The sequence below is a fragment of the Fusarium phalaenopsidis genome, assembly GCF_050370095.1.
Source record: "Fusarium phalaenopsidis strain FUZ10S chromosome Unknown contig_32338, whole genome shotgun sequence".
Lineage (NCBI taxonomy): Eukaryota > Fungi > Ascomycota > Sordariomycetes > Hypocreales > Nectriaceae > Fusarium > Fusarium phalaenopsidis.
This window is the reverse complement of record NW_028145389.1, coordinates 143,240-162,923: the sequence shown is the minus strand read 5'-3', so window position 1 is coordinate 162,923 and position 19,684 is coordinate 143,240. Positions and strand designations below refer to the sequence as shown.

Sequence of the window (19,684 nt, the reverse complement as noted above, 5' to 3'; positions counted from 1 at the left end):
GAGCAGCTTCTTCTTCACTTTAGGAACTATGGCCAAGTGTCATCCTTGTCTTTATTCCTCTTCTTAAACGCTCATTCGGCATAGCTATTCATACATCTCACCTTTGATAGCCTTAGGTGATAATCCTGAGCACAGTTAAATACTATAAACGTGTTGACTGGTACTTGAGACTATCGATACTTGAAATTCCAAGGTTTAGACTAGCCGATGCTTTGTTTATGCTGCACAATTGTACAATTTCCTCGGGTTGTTTACCCACAAGTCATTCCATTCTGTCTCACTCAACCACATGCTCAACTTTTCTATCCATTTCTTGTTATCAATCTTCAGGAACGGCTCCACTTCCTCTCGACCTCTCAGGTGGCGATCTTCGTGTCGTTGCGTATGAGGCCAGTCGCTTCCCCAAACCACGCGCTTCGGATTGGCTCGGACGAGTTGCGTTACGATCTGCTCAAGATCATCGTAGGCAGGGTCGTTGCGAGAATTCCGATATGGTGCGGAAATCTTGACCCAAATGTTTCCATCAGCCATGGCTTTGAGGAGATCCTGCCATCCAGGCTGTGAGATTGCAAGCGGATCTCCATTTGGTGTCATGCTGGCGGCTTTCACAAGGCCCATGTGATCGACAACGACAGGGAGGCCAAGCCCCGACACGAATTGGCCGATTTCCTTCCAGTGCGACATAATCGGCTGCTGGATCTGGATGCTCCATCCATTGCCGTCCGGCTTCCAATGTAGCAAGCGTTCGGCCGTTGCCTTGATCAGGTCAATCTGCTTCTGCAAATCGTGCATGGCCTTGGCCTTGAAAAAGTCAAGTCGCACACTTCGCACTCCGGCAGCATGGTATTTTTCCAGTAGGTCGTCTGTGACATTTCTCTCGTCAATGACACATATGCCGCGGGCTGTTCCTTGGAGTTGTTCGAGGTAATATAACAACGAGGTGCAGTCTGGGCCGTAGGAGAGGCCATGAGCAATGCAAACGTGCGCAACACCAATCGAGGCTTCGAACTGCTGAAGGTCTTCCAAAGTGGCAACCGACGGCGTGAAATGTCTTCCTGCGGAGAAAGGAAAGCGATCAGGCTCGAAAATGTGGTGATGAGTATCCCAGGCGCCCTGAGGAACTGGCTTGACTTGATGAACCATGATGATCGTGATGTAATAATGATAACTGTCGAAGAGAAGACGGCTTGAAATTGATATGGAAGGTTTACATGGCTGATATTTGTTGAACAACGGCTCAGGTAATTTCACCAAAGCTCTATTGGTACCCCATGAAGCTATCGGGTTAACGCCGAACTAACCGGCGTGACTGGAACCCTCCGCATCGGGTTCCCAATCGGGCAAGCCTCGGCACCGGGATGCCTCCGCAGAAAGGAGGGCGCGATCATTGGTGTCAACTTCTAAAAATGCGTTTGAGCACACCTATAGTAGTTCATGTTCGCCTGCCTCTTGTTTAAATGTGAAAAGAGAGCCTCTATTGCTTGTGCCTCAATTTCTATGATTGCAGTGTCTATTTGTCATAGGCCCTGAGTCCCGCTTTGGTTGCGAAAGAGTGCCAAATCAGCCCCAACAACCCATCGTAAACAACATAGTGAATGCGGTAAAAGAACAAGGAGAAAAATGAGTCACTAGGTGACTTTAAACAGCCCAAAAGTTCGAAACCAAAGAGAACGAACAGAAGACCCACAAACGGTTCATCAAAACGATCTTGCGCCACCATTCAACAACATGAGCCTTCTTCCTACTTCTCCTCCTTTTTACGCATGCCGGAATCGGATACAACTACTGTGGGTGTAATAGCCGCCTCAGCATCAATCTCTGGGGCCTCCTTCTTAGAGAAGGCCCCAGTCAACTTGGACCAACCCTTGGCGAGAATGCGATAAACGGTCACAAATGGTCCACCCAAAACGCTGGCGATGGTGGCAAACCAGCCGTCTGGGAAGAGTCGCACTGCAACAGCACAGGGAAGACAAAAAATAGCTGTGAGAATCGAGATGGCCCATTGAGTGCCGTCGAGGCCGCCAGGGTTGATTTGGAAGGCCCGTGATCCGACGGAGATGATGGCAACCTGTAGGCCAACCATGAGGCAAGTGATGACGATGAAGAATGGATTGCGTTGGACGCCTTGGAAGATGTTGAACTTGTTGTCGAGGCGCCGGTTATTAAATTCGTTAAAGATTTGCATCCAGACAAAAGTATTGAAGATAATAGTATCAAGCTCGAGCTTTTGCTGAGTGTCGTTCAGATCATACTTGAGGATCTGGCCACCTCCAAAGTACAAGGCGAAAGTCACAACTAGCTGGTAAATAGCCTGGCCTATAATCATCTTCCACATCTAAAGGGCGTATTCGTTAGAAGGACAGCTCCAATGAACGACCTAAACAGAAAAGACTTGCCGTCATAGTGATCAAAGGCTTCTTCTTGCCTTGCGAAGGGCGGTCTAGAATTTCCTCTGTCGGAGGATCCGTTGCCAAGGCCAACGCCGCGAACGTGTCCATGATGAGGTTGACCCAGAGAAGTTGAACGGCCTTGAGCACCGATTCCATGTGCTTATCATACACCGCAGTGATAAAGGCTAAGAGGACAGCCGTAATATTAACAGTGATTTGGAACTAAAATTCGTTAGCCTCTGGATACTGGAGAAGGGAAGGGGAAGACAAACCTGCAAGAACTTTTGAACAGCGTCGTTCACAGCCCGCCCCCACTTAAGAGCAGTGATAATAGAGGTGAAATTATCATCCATAAGGACAATAGAAGAAGCTTCTTTAGCGACCTCGGTACCAGAGATACCCATAGAGAATCCAACATCCGCGGCCTTCAGAGCAGGTGCGTCATTAGTACCGTCTCCGGTCACAGCGACAGTTTCTCCCAAGGCCTTCAGGCGTGAAACGAGAATTCTCTTATCCTCCGGCGAGGATCGGGCCAAAATCTGAAGCCTGGGTAGAATTGCATCCAATTCAGCCTCGTCAAGTCTGCGGAACTCTGGTCCCTCGAGAACAATTCCTCCCTCAGTATAGATACCACATTCAGTAGCAATAGCCTGAGCAGTTCGGGAGTTATCTCCGGTGACCATTCGAACCACCACGCCGGCGCCCTGGGCTTTCCTGACTGCCTCTGGTATACCAGGACGAACAGGATCCTGGATACCAACCACTCCGAGAAACACGAGATCTTGGAGCAGGAAGGCGAATTCGATGCCACCGCTGTTGATGACGTCGGCAGATGAGGGAGGCCAAGAAGCGAAGTCCTTGTATACAAGTCCGATTGTGCGAAGGGATCTGCTGGCGTATTGATCGATGATTGATCGGAGAGATTGGGAGTTGCCCTCTGTGAGAGGCTCTTCTGTCATCGTTTCAAAGTTGACCTTCTTGGAGCAGTAATCGAGAACCAGCTCAGAGGCGCCCTTGACAGGAAGGCGGTGTCCACCGGCATATCCAAGTTTGATGACGGCACCCATGCATTTCCGGTTAGAATCAAAAGGAAACATCTGGACGACCTGCTCGTTGGCCCGGACTTCGGCAAGAGACTGGAGACCAAGGTGGTTCTTGCCAAGGTCGAGGAGAGCGGTCTCTGTTTTGGATCCAATAAAAACGGTTTGTCCGTTATCCTCGCTCTCGAACGCCGTTGAGTTGATGGCAACTGATTGGACAATGGCCTTCTTGGCAACTGGGGTGACCTTGGATGCCCATGCCGAGGTTGACTGCTCAGATGCGTCTTGGGGGGCTAAGTCGGTAAAGCTCGTTGAACCAAAAGAACCAGCAACGACGGTCATCTTGTTAGTGGTCTATAGTCATTCCGTTAGCAAGTCTATTCACGTATCGAGTTAGAGAACCTGGTTACACCTACCAAGGTACCCGTCTTGTCAGAGCAGATGGCCGTGGCATTGCCCATCGTTTCGCAGGCGCGGAGGATCCTAACGAGGTTGTTCTCCTTTAACATTCTAGTTGTCGCAAAGGCCAAGGCTAGAGTGACTGCCAATGGGAGTCCTTCAGGCACGGCGACCACAATGATTGTAACGGCCACGATAAGGATGTCCATGAAAGTTGAAGCTTTTTCAGTTGCAGGCGAATCATCACCCGAAAGCCCAGCAAGGAATCGGAAGAGAAGAACGAAAAACAGAAGGCCGGCCGCGGCGCTACCGAGCTTGGCGATTGCCATGGCAAGACCTTCGAGCTTCTGCTGAAGGGGTGTAGGTTCGGTTTCGGTACGGACAGACATCATGATCTTTCCAAAGCTGCTATGAACACCAACGGAAGTACACAAAAAGGTACCAACACCTTAAGAAAAGTTAGCCATATGGTTGCAACATCGCTAGAGAGTAAGCACATACCCTCGAGAACTTTGGCGCCTGAGATGATGAATGGGTCGAGGTTTCTGGTGGATTGCCCGGACGCGATGGCCCTGTACACTTTGATACCTGCCGTCTTCCTAATGGCATCCGATTCACCTGTTGCGGATGACTCATCACACTTGAGATCGTGGCCATCAATGAAGATTCCATCGACGGGTACGAGATCGCCAGGCTCAATGTGCAGGACATCTCTAACAAGCACATCATATACATTAATCATAGAAGACTTTCCTGACCGGGTAACCTTGACTTTGCGATCTTCCTTCTTCGCGTTTAGCCGGACAAAAGCTCTTTCTTTTTGCCAGTCGTTGAGCGACACAGATGGCGACACCTTCAACCCAATCAACCGGCATGGGCGAGCCGGGGGGGGTGATCCACGCCAAAAGTCTCATAAAGACCTAGGGCAAGAGAAATAACGGCCGCCACGGTAAGAAGAATCAGGACTTTGTCGTTGTAGGCGTTCCACATGAGCTTCCACAGAGGTGTGGCCTTCTTTGCCGGAAGCACGTTGCGATTATACACTCGAGCGCGATCCTCGAATGCATTTGCAGCTGTGGACGGGGCTACACTTGTTTGAGTGCGGCCGAATGTGGCAGGAGACTGTAATTTGACAGCCTCTTGGAATGAGATGGAGCTGGGAGCCGACGTCTCATCAGTGTTGAGTCCGGCATGGATATCCGTCTGAAGCCCAGCAGCGACACCTTCCAAGCCTCCCAATGCCCGAAAGGCCGCATGCGACTTGGGGTTGAAGAGCTTGTTCAGCTGGCCGGGTGAAAAGGCAAAGGGGTTGTTGTCAACCCGGAATGCGGCTTCTGTTCCTGGGTCGGGCCGCAAGGCCGCCTCAGCGTCCTCAATATCCGATGAGGCACAACTGGTGGTTACTGGCGTTATTGGCGACAGGAATGAATCCGATGCAGTTGAAACCAGGGTCTCAGACTTGCTAGGAGAACGAAGGCGAGTATCCACCTGAAGTGTGGGCGGAGCAAGGTTGTCGCCCGCCATGACGAAGACTTAGACGGGAGGGTTGCTGAAGGGTAATGGAGAAGAGGGAAGGAGATCAGAAAGAATTCTGCAGCTTGGTAAACCTGTTCATGGAGGGGAAGGGATGGTGTTCATCTGGTTAGAACCACCAGTAGAGGCGACGGTGTTTCTGAGTGGTAATATACCAATCCAACGAGGCTGAGCAACTGTATCCTGCAAGGATGAAGAGTATGTCCTCGAGAGACCGCCTTGGTCATTCAACAACCGAGAGGTAGGTCGAAAATGGCAAGTCATTTGCGCATCCATGCATCCTCCAAGTTTCTCCAGATCTTGCGTTTCAACAGCCAATCATTCAGGGTGTTTAGTGCATCGGCTTTGCTCCGACTTCCCAGAACACGGGACGGACTCATCCGATGACTACTTTGTGGTGCGAGAAGTTTTGATCGAATTGCTCTGGCTAAAAGATCGGCCTCGAACTGAGGCAGTGCAAGATATGCAGCTAGTATCCGTGAGAACTTAATCCCCGCATATTGTGGAATCGAATGCGCCACCTGCCATTGTGTGTATGCGATGTGGGCTAAAGACCATGCTCCTGTTGCACTCGGAGTGTCTCACGCAAAGTATCCGACAGACTCGAATTTCATACTTCGGAAAAACAGAACCTCTTTTGGGAGCGGTAAGCATTTCGGGGTTGGCAAAGGATTATCCCAAGCCGTGACTCGGAGTTCACAGCAAGTGCTGCATTTCAATCTTGAGATGCTCACCCCTGAAGACTCCGGGGACTGTCTGAGATAATCTTATTCGCTTTCTGATTTCTTAGTCCTTTCTTCCCATAGGCTGAGAATGAAGAATGGAAACATTCGCAGAAGGATACGCTGGGTCTTCACAAAATACAAATTTTGAATTGGCTTAATGCCATGCAATACATAACTCTAAAACTATAATCTTTCCGGTAGCATCACTGATTCATCTTCCCACCTTTGAATGGGCTTGAGAAGCTTAGCTCCGTTTCCGGTCTCTAAGCTGCGAAATTCTACACAAGAACGTATGAAAAGTCCAGTCTGTTGGTGATGGAAAGCGGCAGTGCTGGTCTCCGAGTCAATCCGAGATTTCCTGACTTTCACAACAAACAACACGTTTATCACAATGACAATTGTACAGTTCATTACGATGATCTTGAGGCGCAATGCTTTCTTCTAACCTTTTAGGGTAGGTAGAGGCAACATCTGCTGTCAAGGGCTTGAAATTATATGACATGTATTATCTAGGCCTAAGTCTCGACGGGAATTATTTTCCCCGAGGACCTTGACGAGCATATTTCGTAATCGATCATAGACGAGAGATGCGAAGCGGATCTCAAAAAGGGGCTATGCTTGCAACATGGTCTGACTGAGCCGGCAGTTCGCGTCGGGAGCTCATGCATCATTGTGAAGCCCACCATGATAATGTCTCTCACCAACATGAAAGACGAGAAGCAGCCGCGGGATAGAGTTACATGGAAGATGAGGCTGTGCAAAAAAGTGATGAGAAACCATTAATTGCGACTATCGGAGAAATCCCGTGGAGTTGACGGGTAGCTCCGTTGACTCGGATAGACAGTCGTGGTTCTAAGGCGGTTGGGATTAGAATGTCGTTGAAACAACGTATGACGGGGAGATCATAGAAATTGCTCTTCGGAACCTACTCCATGAAGCGATGCCCGCATTAGAACGCATTAGGGTACTTTTACCTCGGTGTGTGTACTTCTCAATACTACCGAGCCTATCACACATATAATATAGTGAAACCTGGTGAAAAATCGGTATTGCTATAGCGTGGCCATAGCATATTACATCTTATTAAGCAGCATAATCAATCAAAGTCATTGTCACTCCTCTTCCATCTTCTAACTACCTGTCCCCATCATCATACAAACAAGCGTGTCTATAGATCAAGGCGACTTCTAGAGCTATCCGATTTGACACTAGAGCTACGCGTTTACACCAATTCATTTATCCAGGCCAAATGTGGTTACACTCTCACTCCACGCGTGACCATAACACTGGCCATTCTTCTAGTTCAAGAAATCCTGCAATGCTAGGCCATATTGTTGCCACATAGTGAGATGGGGATGAAGGCATCGGGATTCGTCCGATGGGTGTGAAGGAGGCAAGTGACCAGGTTCTCCGCGTCAATCGCGCTAGTCTAGATATTGCACAGCCACCTCCGCGTCACATTCAGTAGTCTCTTGCGCACGGATGAGCTTGATTGCTTCTCTGCCTTGTTCATCGGCGTGCTACCAAAATGAGTAGCCGCGATCTATAACTACGCTTGGACACAGCCCATTTTCCATCAAGGCACCAACAGGCACTGATTTAGTGATTTGCACTGCCTCTGTACCATCTTGCGCAGTCAACCACCTGCTCAGCCGTTATCTATTTGACAACACGCAAAATGGAGAAACAGAGAACAAAGGAGTCCTTCATCAGCGACATAGCAGCTGAAAGTGAAGTTAGGAACACTGACCCGAAAGAAATCAGGAATTGGCGTGTTCATGTTTATTGTATCGGTGTCTCTTTCGGCGCCGTCGCACTTGGGTATGTCACTAGTATCCTGAATCCATTTCATGCGTGTGATCAACGTCATGAATCAAGCTTACAATTTGGAAGTTATGATGTCTCTGTAATGGGTGGAACATTGATTCTTCCCTCTTTTGAGAATGAGTTTGGCCTGAATAACAAAAGCCAGAAAGCAGTTGATGATTTGACTTCCAACATCGTCTCCTGCTTTCAGGCGGGCATGTTTTTCGGTGCGCTTGCTTCTCATCCCATATCGGACCGCTGGGGACGCAAGTGGTGCATGACAGTCGCTGTCAGCGTCTTCTTGATCGGCGCATCTATGCAAACAGGTTCCCCTGGCCTCGTTGGTCTCATCATGGCCGGTCGAGCTGTCGCGGGACTTGGTATCGGAGCGGCAGCCCCTGTCATCCAGTGTACGTACAAACGAGACTCTAACCCTCCAGAAAGACAATGGGATTTAGTTACCAACTCAATTGTCGTTTAGATATATCGCTGAGGTGGCCCCGCCTGCGATTCGCGGCAAGTTGATCGGCTTTTTCGAAATCGGCTCCCAGGGCGCCCAGATGCTTGGCTTTTGGGTTAACTACGCTGTGAACAAGACCATTGATCCCAATAGTATGTAATCCATGTCTAATTCTCCTTCAGCAGCTAACACTCAGTTCCTTTCAGCAAGCGCTCAATGGAGGGTCCCACTAGGCCTCCAACTGCTTCCCGGTGCGATCCTGCTAGCCGTACTACCGCTCTGCCCCGAGTCGCCCCGATGGCTATGCAAACAAGACCAGTTGGAGAAGGCCGAGAAAATAATGTCCGATATACGTCAACTCCCAATCTCTCATCCTTATGTGGCGAAAGAGCTGCGTGAGATCCGTGCCGAGGTTGAGTTTGAGGCTCACCTGAATTCTATCAACCCCGGATTCAAGGGCAAGCTCAAGGACCTTTTCAAGAAGGGCATTCGGAACCGTCTGGCAATCGGCCTGTGTCTTATGATGTGAGACTCCTCCATACATGAAAACCCAAGGGTTATCGCTTACACGACACAGGTGTCAGAATATGACTGGCGTCAACATCATCACATATTACTCACCTCGCATCTTTGCGATCCTGGGCATCCAATCGACCGATCTCAAGCTCTTTGCTACTGGGTTCTACGGCGTAGCAAAAACACTTGGCATGGTTATCTTCTCCTTCTGGGTCGCAGATCACCCCGGCCATCGCAAAGGACTGATCTAAAGAGCCTTTGTTAGAGCTATACCTATGGTATGTGATCTTTGCTGCGGTTTACCCAGATTCCTCTAACCAGATAGCTCTACCGTGGCAGATATGTCATAAAGAATGACCCTAAAGCCGTAGCTGCTGCTAGAGAAACGAACATGTCAGGCTGGGGTTATCTGGCCATGGTGTGTGTCTAACGTACATGATAAGCATGCGTCGCAGGCAAGTATGCGTCGCACTATACAGTGTAGGCAAAAATAGCAAAACCTTTAATTTCTAAAACTAGGTAACGTACTTGATAAGCGAGTTGAACAGACAAGTGAATTGAACACTTGCACTGTACAGCTAAAAGGCTAAACTTTAAATTTTTTAAAACGCGCTATATAATTTATAAAAATATTAAAAAAATAAATTTTAAACTATATTTAAAAAAGTCATGAGATAAGCTTTTTTCTAGATTTTAAGAAAATCTATTTAGCTATTAAATCTTAAAAAACTATAAAAAGATAATATAAATAGGTTTTTTTTAATAATAGATATAAATCTTTTTTTAAAAAAACTAAGAAAATTCTACTATATAGGATTTCACTTAATCTACCTAATCTAAAAGTTTGAGTTATTTTTACCTTAATTTGAATTTTTAAAGAATTCTTTTCTATTTAGTGTAAACTAGTATAAAATTCAAGTATTCAATTCGCTTATCTGTTCAACTCGCTTATCAAGTACGTTATAAAATATTTAAAAACCTAAACAAAGCATTTCTAGCTATTTAATTAAAAATAAAACTATATAGTATTTTCTTTATATTTTTAAAAATTACCCTTTATAAATAAATAGCAATTTATATAACATACATAATAAGCAAGTGGATTAGACAAGCAAGTGGATTAAAAATCTCTTATTATATATCCTTACTATTTAATGAATTAATTCTTAATTACCTAGAATGCCATAGCTAAATTACAAAGCTAGAATTCTTCTTATATTTTATGCCTATTAAAATAACCCTAAGTTAGGTCTTAAATGCGCTGCAAAGACCTATAAAGTCGGTTATGGTATACTCTGGCGCCGGCAGAAGGGCATCTAACGTCACGCCCCCTAAGACCGTGTGCACCCCACGACCGCCACGTCGTCAACGACTTCATCGCATAACACGTTCAATAAAAGATTATCTCTCATGCAATGAAAATTGCTCCGCTGCGGCAGAAGGTCCAACGGCGGTCGCAGCCCGAATGCACGGGATTCCAGCGCCAACGCTACGCGATCGCCAAAACGGCTCAACCACCAACCGCGAGGCCAAAATACCTACACAGCGACTATCGCCAGTTCAAGAAGAAGACCTAGTGGCTTGGATTCTTGACGAGGAAGCTGTCGGCCGGGCCCCATGCAAAGTCAGAGTGAGGCTATTCGCAGAGCAAATTTGCAAGTTCAACGGAGACGATCTTCCCATTAGTCGGCGGTGGGTTGACCGCTTTATTAATCGTCATCCAAGTATAAAGTTGAAGGTAGGAAGGTCCGTGGAGCACCTACGGGCCCGGGCGACTACGAAAGAGAAGGTTGACAACTTCTATCGACGCCTCGGCACGCAAATTACTAAGAAGGATGTCCCGCCGAGTCTTGTTCTTAATGTCGACGAGACTGGGGTTGCAGAAGGGGAAACTAAAGCCGGAAGAGTTATTGGCAGTTCATTGACGAGATATTCTTATGTAGAAGAGAGTGATTCTCATACCTGGGTATCGATTTTCGAGTCCGCCAGTGCGGCAGGAAGGCGGCTCACGCCGGTGGTCGTCTTCACAGGGAAAACGCTTCAGGGACAGTGGTTTAATAAGGATGATATCCCTGACTGGCATTACGACTGTACGGAGACTGGTTGGTCAAATACTCGGATCTTTGAGAGCTGGTTTATTGATGTCTTCTTGCCCGAGACCGATCCAGGAAACGGCCGGTGGAGGATTCTTATCCTAGACGGCCATAGCTCCCATGTTACTATCCCTTTCATGTTCCTGGCTTGGCTGAACAAAGTCCAGCTTATTTACTTACCCCCTCACTCTTCACATCTCACTCAACCTCTCGATGTGGGCATTTTTAGTCCACTGAAGACATACTTTCGCCAAGAGACAGCAAAATTTGCGGACCTCGAAGCCCGGTCTCCTATCCAAAAACAACGCTTCATACAAGCATATAAAATAGCATCGGATAAAGCTTTTATATCAAAGAACATCCGAGCCGGTTTTCATAGCGCTGGCATTATTCCCTGTAATGTTGACAGGGTGTTGCCGGAGCTCATCAAGGCTGACCGTCTAGTCCCAGAATTTCCTCCTCCAAAAACGCCCCCGCAAGAAAACCAACTATCAGACGACCTTTGGCAAACACCAAGGAACGCGCGAGAAGTATCTTCCCTACTAAAACGGGGCAGAAGTGACCAAAATCGCGATGGTCGCAGTTCCCGTATGGCCGAGCGGAAGGTGCTCAAGATGACAGACCAGTTTATCAGCCAGAACGTTCTTCTAAGGAAGGAAAACGAGCGCCTATGACTGAAGCTATCGTCGCAGAGGCATACAGGCCGGAAGACTGTTGAGAAGGATCCCAACGAGCGATTTGCTCGGATTGAGGAAATTGCGTACGCGAGCGCTCATGCCGAAGATGCCGCCGAGGCTTATGAGCGCTCTCACGCACCCAATATTATTAATGATGCGATGGAAATTGCGTAGTATAATGAAGAGGAAATGGAGGATGTATTCTAGCTTTTATAATTAAAATTGTATTTATTTTCGTTGAGAAATTATGGAATTACACTTGGTGGAGAGATTGAAAGTGAGGCCCCGCGGACGTGGCGGTCGTGGGGTGCACACGGTCTTAGGGGGCGTGACGTTAGTCTCGACGCGATACTATCTAGAAATCGCATAGGCTATCCGATCTAGAGGAAGAGATTCTTATTTACTTTATCCTTGACCTAGATTCGCGAGGATTCCCCCCTTAGCTATATAGTATCAAAGAAATGGCTGATTAATTGCTTACTGACTGCGGCGTATTACCCATCGGTAAGCGCTAGGCTTATAACTTTATTAGGTAATATAATAAGCTTAAGATAATATATATAATAAGCAAGTAGAACAGACAAGCGAGTAAAATACTTTTCTTAACCTTTAAAATAAAAATCGCTATAAAAATATAATAAACTATCTAATTAATTAAAACTTATCGCTATATTATTTCCTAGATATCTTAGGAATATCTTAATATATTCTTATATTATAATTAGTCTTACCGCATATTAAATAATACCTTTCCTTTAGTCGCGCTAACCCTCTTTAACTACTACTTTTTAACGATTTAGCTACTACTTATGTATTAATATCTATCTAATTAATTACTTACCTTCCTTTATTTAGAGTTATCTTACCTCTTTTCTATAGGTAGGTCCTTTTTGCCCCCTGCCGCTGGCTTAGTATCTTATTTACCTATCGAAAGTCTTAGACCTTAGACCTTAATAAGGCATTCTTATGTATTATTACCTTTATTCTTTTTAAAAGAGACTTTAAGGCTTCTAAAATTAACTTAGGGGAGCTACTTTAATGCCTTTTAATTTATCTTTTAAGGTATTTAGACTAAGACCTAGCCTTAAGGATAATCTTTAAGGTCTTTAAGACCTAAGGGTTAGAGGGGCTAGCCTCCTCCTTAACTAGCGTTAAAGTCTATAGTTATATATTAAGCTTTAAAACTATACTTTCTAGGTTAAGAGAAATAAGCCTAGCTCCTTTAAAACCTCTCTTAATATTTCTTTTTATTATAATAGCTTAATATATAATATAAAAGGCTAAAAAGAACTTAGTTTTTAAAATATAAGTTATAGAGTATCTAATTAGATACTTTATTTCTTAATTATAAGTCTTTTTAAGTAGCCTAAAGTACCTAATATTAAGAGGCTAAAGTAAATAAGATAAATAAGGTGGCATATAAAGCGTAATAATATTATTCTCCTCGCAATATATCTCAAAGTTAGCTAAGTAGTGGCTTTTATGCCTATTAAGGATTAAAAGACAATAGGGACTAGTTAATCGGTTAGTTATGTACCGATTGAAGTGCTTTAGCCACTCGAGACCTATCTCATTATCAGTCTAGCCATTTTTAGATATCGCAATAGCCCAATCGCCCGGGAGGTTACTTTCTTAGTACCAATTGGCGAGGTAATATTGGCCTATAACCATGATAAACGGCTAGATAGCCTGGCTGTTACATGCCCCGGCCGTATGGGTTCCCCACGTGACGGATCTAGCGCTATAACAGTCAAATCCAGCAGCTATTAGTTAGGAAGGAATCAACTTAGATTAGATTACTTACCTTGTGCCTTCTTTGCTTTATGAATCGTATTACTTTGACCAAATAGCTGCCAGAGCCAGCTATTACACTGCCGCTTTCAGCGGTACCTCCATCCCTTACCAGAGCTAAGGGATCTATAACACTGGCCTTCCGCATTGATCGCCTAAATGACTATAACCCATTCCCGGTCTCCAGGCTACACTAATTTCGGTCTTCCACGCCTTTCTGCGCCTATGACGACTATTCCGCTCTGAATCAGGCCTATTATAAAGCCGGTCTTATTAAAGTTATAGATATCACCTAGGGTAATACTATATTTCGCGATTATATTCTCCACGAGCCTAAATTAATCGCGAATAATAGCCAGATCTTCGCATTTAGCTCTCTAATAGTTATATTTATAAAAAAAATATATCTTAAGCTCTTAGTATTACTTAATGAAGTTAGAAGCCTAGCGCTTACTAATAGGTAGCGCGTCGTGGTCGGCGAGTAATTAATTAATTATTTCTTTAATACCACGTAGTCGCGGGGGAAATCCTCGTAAATCTAGGTCGAGAATGAACTAAATAATAATCTATTCCTCTAGATTAGATAGTTTCTGTGACTTTAGTATAATATCACGTGGAGAAAGAATGCCTTGCTGCCGGCGCTATAGCATCATAGGACTAACTTTATAGATCTTTGCGGCGCATCAGAGAGATAATTTTAGGTTATTTTAAAGGGCTTGAAGAGTAAGAAGGATATTAGCTTCTTTATTTGACTATGATATACTAGGTGGTTAGGAATCAATTGATTAAATAGAGATGATGTTGGTTGAGGGATTTTTGTTCCACTCGCTTATCTGTTCCACTCGCTTATTATGTACGTTACGTTATTTAAAAAAAAACAAAAACAAATAATATTACTATCTTTTCTTATAACTTTAAGATCACGCTGATATTACTCAGCAGTTAAGGGCTTCCTCCCATAGATAAAATATCTAATATAAGAGACGTTATTAGTAAAGCTGCCGCTGGAAGTTAGGGAGAGTAAAAGCTGGATCAGTTCAAACACTTACATCGGCCAGTAAGCATGTATTTTGGGATTCTCCATATCCTTCCTGGTATGTGCACAAAACACACGCGTCTCCTCAGGCGACCAACCAAGGCCGCGTGTGAAGTAGGCGAGAGAAAGACCGTCAAGTCCACCAGCAATGTTGGCACGCGTCCAGTTACCCAACTCTTTGAAATATTTATCACGAGGCCAGGCGTTTGTTGGCCATTTGCGTTGCACCTCAACAATACCCTCAAAGCCGGCGGCTCCGAGGTAGTTCTTGTACTCGGTGGTGGGGAATACGGGGCGTCCGAGATTCTGGCCAGCTTCAAAACAACACTTGCACCACTGGGAGAGGTAGCTGTCGGGGTGTAGGGTGTCGTCGTCGGAACGCGCAGGGAGGCTCATGTCTTGGAGCTCGAGGTAGCCGCCCGGCTCGAGGTTGTTGAATGCTACCTTGATGATTTGCGGGAAATCCTGGAAGCAGCCGAGCATCATTCGAGCAAAAATGAAGTCGAACTTTTTCGTCCAGGTCCACTCCTTTTCGAGGTCGTCGATCTCGAAGATAACATTTGGGGGAACACTAGCAGTATCGACGTTGTATTAGTATCGAATTCCTGGGTTAAACAACGGTATTCGGACGCACAACGATGGCTGAATTGGGCTCAGATCAACACCGATCACCTTCGGAAGTTAGCATCTGCATAAGTCAAAGTAACATGTTAACGTTGAAGAGGGGCAGAGTGTCAAACCTCAGCTTCGGGATTCGCATCCGCTTTAAATCCATGTCAGTACGTTGCATCCGCGCGCAGATAATGCACAGCAGCCAAGGTTACTTGCCGTAGTCAATGGCCCATGATCCAGTGCCGGTGCCTATGTCTAGAACTCGTTTCGCGTCTCTAGCCTTTGGACAGAGTGCGAGCCCCCCGTGTAGGGTGCGGACGTAGAGCCCGTGCTGGAGGTCCACCATCCATATCAGCATGCGTTATGCATTATGCGTATACGTCTACCATCTATGCCTACCAAGTCTATCGTTTTCTGCCTACAGCGGAGGATCACTTGTTAATGGCGACTCGATCGAGAAATACCACGGTCATTTTCAAGCGTGGGCTCAACTAACGTCGTCGTTGGGAAGGACGTATTCTAACTTGTGTGTCAGTCTCCTACGCCAACATCGAGAGCCATTCACTTACTGCCGCTACTGAGGGCGTGATAACGTCGGCCGTTTTCTTCTCGATATGCCATGATGCTCGACGAGAGGGACACGTAGGACCGGTCAGGCTCCTATAAATACCGGTAAATAAACCATCCTCAGTATTTACCAGACTAGCGTCGGCGTCAAAGAATACGCCGGCTACGCTGGAGAGGTAATTGGAGTCGCACCTCGCCAAGGGTTGAGTCGTTGTCGGCGGCCTGCGGTGTTCTCCAGTTAGGTACTATTCCAGCAAAACAAAACTAGGATTCGGATGCACGGCATACAATCGCATCCTCTATCTCTATGGTTGGCTCAACATTGTGCTCGCTGCCTCCTTGGGAGTTGGGGCTCCCTTGTTGATGCTCTGGCGATGGTGGCACAGGCATTGTGGATGACTTCCAGGTGTTGTTTCGCGACGCGACGTGGAATCGAGATGAAATGGCGCAAAGGATTCGGCAAAAAATAAGAAAGCGGAGAAAAATTGTGTCAAGTACATGTCGTGTCAGTCATCTGCTGGTTCGTGGCGCAGCAAGGGACTCCGAGTCTCCGAATTCCAATCATTGGTGCGTTATTCGTGATTACGAGGTTGCAAGGGAGACGCGCCCACGCCGCCGAGGTCCATGGCTACTAACTAGCTGGTGCTTCTGAGGAATTTCCCCCCTTCACTCCCACATTTCACTTTGCAGATACCAAGTTGGACACGATGAGCGCTGACCAAGGTTTATCGCCAGGCCTGCTACAGGAGGCATTTGTTGCCCTCAACCCCAGGACCGTGATTCTCACAGCCGTCATCGGCTTGGCGGTGCTGTTCCTGGCCGACTCGCTGCGGTCGTGGTACCGTTTGTCCCACGTTCCTGGTCCATTCTGGGCCGGTTTCTCCAAGGCTTGGATGGTGAGACAGTCACTCAAGGGAACACAGCCTTACGCCATCCAAGCGGCCAATGAAAAATATGGTGAGTTGCATCCTCAACTACTGTAGTTGATCGGCGAGACTCAGTGGTTCAACTGCAGGGTCGCTCGTGCGCATTGGCCCCAATGAGCTGGCAACCGATGATCCCAAACTATTGCGCCGGATGATGGCCAGCCGCTCGCCGTATTTGAGAGGGCCTTGTAAGTAACAACCGTTCATCATTGATGCTTTTTGGGGCAATTTGCCTACCGGGTATACAGGGTACAACGCACTCCGTTTCGAGCCTGGCAAAGACAACTTGTTCTCGATGCGTGATGATGATGCTCATGCAAAATTGCGTAACAAGATGGCAGCCGGCGTAAGTTCAACCTCATTGTCTTGCCAGTGTCTAGGTGATCTATCGAAAAGCTTTTCTTACATATCCCACGTGTATGTGATGCAATCAATGGCTAAGCTCTGTACAGTACTCAGGCAAGGAGAACGAGTCACTGGAGCGCACAATTGACGCGCACATTGCACGACTTATCGACCTCATAAGAACCAAGTATCTCTCAACGTCTCGCGAGTACCGCCCGGCGGACTTTGCTCAGAAGATTCAATATTTCACCCTGGACGTTATCAGCGACCTAGCTTTTGGCCAGCCCTTCGGTTACGTGGATCAAGATGACGACGTCTTCGACTTTATCAAGATTACACGCTCTTTCTTCCCAGTCACTCTGGTCATAGCCAACATACCCTCATTAGTTTCCCTCCTACACTCGCGTCTTTTCCGGCGTCTTTTGCCCAAAGAGAGCGACAAGTTTGGTTTCGGAGCATTCATTGGGTGAGTTCCCAGCTATCGCCGTGCAGGCAAAATCCTTACAATCACTCCCAGCGTGGCGAATAAAAAGGTTGCAGAGCGATTCGCGCCAAACGCTACAAAGCACTCGGATATGCTCGGATCCTTCATCCGCCATGGTCTCAGCCAGGAAGAAGCGTCTAGAGAATCACTGCTTAATGTTGTCGCTGGAAGCGACACCTCGGCAACCACAATCCGCGTCATCATGCTGAGCTTGCTCAGCAACCCTGTAGCCTACAGAAACCTACAGAAGGAAATTGATGATGCCATCAAGGCTGGTAAAATATCCTCACCCGTTACCGACGCCGAAGCGCGCAAACTCCCATATCTCCAGGCTGCTATACAAGAAGGGCTGCGGATAAAGGCGCCCGCGGCCGGTCCTCTCTTCAAGACGGTGCCCAAGCAAGGTGATACCATCAATGGCAAGTTCATCCCTGGAGGAACACAGATTGGCACTTCTCCGTTCAGCATCTACCATTCTAAAAAGATATTCGGCAACGACGCGGCTCTCTTTGTACCGGAACGCTGGCTGGAAGCAGAACCGGAACAGGTCGAAGGCATGTCTGAGGTGGTGAACCTCGTCTTTTCCAGCGGAAAATACCAGTGTCTCGGCAAGCCAGTAGCACTCATGGAACTAAACAAGATTTTCGTTGAGGTGAGTGCATGTCGATGTATTCACCAGGCCTAACCAGACTGACATAGCTGCAATAGCTTTTGAGACGTTTTGATTTTGCCATGGCGCGTCCCGAAAGACCTCTGCATATCATGAACGCGGTGAGTAATGCGCCCTCCTGGCTTGTACTGTGATGAGCTAAGAGTTGTTGCAGGGTATTTGGCTTATTGAAGATTTTCCCGTGCGTATTTCAAGACGGGACAGTGGTCCCGACGCTTGATTTCGTCATCTTCAAACGGGCTGGACTGGACTCAATATATTTGTATCAAAGTCTTGCCTAGGGTTTGTAGACAGGGGCAGGCGGGACAGTATGTCGAGTGGTAGGTAACCACTTAACATTATGCTGAGGCGTTACAAGACTTTTTTTTTTTAAAAAAAACAAAATAAAAAAAAAAAAAATAGTGATATCGAGCTCTAGTTTCTAGAGTCAAGACATCTAACTAGAAAGATTGCCAGTTATTCGTGATATAGGTACAACGCTGCCGGGTATCCGGGCAACTGGTGGATACTCTCGAGGTGCAGGCGCGGAACCAGAAGGTGAAGAGTCATCTGAAAAGTGAATCCCCTGTGTCAAAGTCCCCCAATCAACATAGCCGCTTTTCATTTTATGGATAGGTTTCATACGCCCGGCGTCGTAGAAAAGCTGGCGGATCTTGCTCCTGGGATTGCTGAACACCAGAGTGCAGCCATAGACCTGCAGCCATAGGCCTGCAGCGGCATTGCGTTGATTACCTCCACATAATTATCGACAAATACCATAACATTCTCGTCAAGACGACGATTTGTCGGAGTATCTCGATCCCTCGAACTCCTGCAATAGTAATCTACCTTGTGAGGAAATGTGCTACAGCATTATCCCTGTCTGTTTGTGCCCTCCCTATTGCGGCCCGACGATCGCGCGTGGAATCGAGTAAAGACCTCTTTAAGTCGTTTTGGCCGCATTGGAAGAGTCCAATGACAATGTCGCATGCCAAATGCCGTCCATATTGGCATGCCCAATAAGCGTTTTCAACCCACACGTCCTCATAATCTTTCGTCCATCTTGCGCACATTTCCTTTGGCAGGAAGCATCCACTGCAGGCTGTGTGCGGTGCTTTCCAGTCCCGGTAGAGGAAGAGGCCCACCCGTCTTGATATCTGGGTTGAGCACCTTTGGGTGCACTCCTGAAGCTTGTGAAGGATATCTGAACCGCCAAGACCTTGGCCAGCGCAGTAATTGCACTTCCTACTCCACCAACCCATAGCGGCCCCCTATCTAGTGACTTCCCGCTCTTCGCCAAGTTTCCAATGGGAGTTCTCGGCCGCTAGCATCGTAAAAAAACTAGGAGCTCGGGAAGGAAAACCGTGGAAGGGTGGCAGTCCGTCTTGGCGGTTTCTGCAAAAATAAAATGCGAGTGTCAGGATCTCAAATATGAAAAGGATTTTTGGAATCCAGCTGACGTTGATGTTGCTCAAACCAAGCCCGAACTTGGTGTTCGGCACTTAAGGCTACCCCATCGTTCTCAGATGCAATCTTGGTAATAAGCTTTCCGAGTGACTAGTCGCTATGACTCTTTTGACCACTGGCCTCTGTTCACAGTGATCATTAGTCCCCAGTCTGGGTAGCCCCATTGTT

General features: G+C 46.8%; 5 protein-coding genes across 5 annotated transcripts; 2 read left to right on the top strand and 3 right to left on the bottom strand.

Moving 5' to 3' along the window:
- Positions 1-216: 216 nt before the first annotated feature.
- On the bottom strand, positions 217-1,143 carry LRP88_14345 (uncharacterized protein; the record flags this gene model as incomplete). Its single annotated transcript, XM_083250690.1, has 1 exon — positions 217-1,143. One exon carries the CDS (start codon positions 1,141-1,143, stop codon positions 217-219), a length of 927 nt encoding a protein of 308 aa, XP_083093545.1.
- A 598-nt stretch (positions 1,144-1,741) lies between these two features.
- Positions 1,742-5,353, bottom strand: LRP88_14344 (uncharacterized protein; the record flags this gene model as incomplete). The annotated part of the gene is made up of 6 exons (XM_083250689.1): positions 1,742-2,316; positions 2,384-2,612; positions 2,663-3,784; positions 3,847-4,277; positions 4,331-4,540; positions 4,750-5,353. The coding sequence occupies 6 exons, from the start codon at positions 5,351-5,353 to the stop codon at positions 1,742-1,744; spliced, it is 3,171 nt and encodes a 1,056-aa protein (XP_083093544.1).
- Positions 5,354-8,414: 3,061 nt separating this feature from the next.
- Positions 8,415-9,120, top strand: LRP88_14343 (uncharacterized protein; the record flags this gene model as incomplete). The annotated part of the gene is made up of 3 exons (XM_083250688.1): positions 8,415-8,505; positions 8,560-8,878; positions 8,931-9,120. The coding sequence occupies 3 exons, from the start codon at positions 8,415-8,417 to the stop codon at positions 9,118-9,120; spliced, it is 600 nt and encodes a 199-aa protein (XP_083093543.1).
- Positions 9,121-14,475: 5,355 nt separating this feature from the next.
- On the bottom strand, positions 14,476-16,035 carry LRP88_14342 (S-adenosyl-L-methionine-dependent methyltransferase; the record flags this gene model as incomplete). Its single annotated transcript, XM_083250687.1, has 6 exons — positions 14,476-15,037; positions 15,101-15,138; positions 15,207-15,229; positions 15,648-15,738; positions 15,838-15,867; positions 15,934-16,035. The coding sequence occupies 6 exons, from the start codon at positions 16,033-16,035 to the stop codon at positions 14,476-14,478; spliced, it is 846 nt and encodes a 281-aa protein (XP_083093542.1).
- A 317-nt stretch (positions 16,036-16,352) lies between these two features.
- Positions 16,353-18,108, top strand: LRP88_14341 (cytochrome P450; the record flags this gene model as incomplete). Its single annotated transcript, XM_083250686.1, has 6 exons — positions 16,353-16,602; positions 16,661-16,759; positions 16,820-16,917; positions 17,024-17,382; positions 17,434-18,052; positions 18,100-18,108. The coding sequence occupies 6 exons, from the start codon at positions 16,353-16,355 to the stop codon at positions 18,106-18,108; spliced, it is 1,434 nt and encodes a 477-aa protein (XP_083093541.1).
- Positions 18,109-19,684: the final 1,576 nt, after the last annotated feature.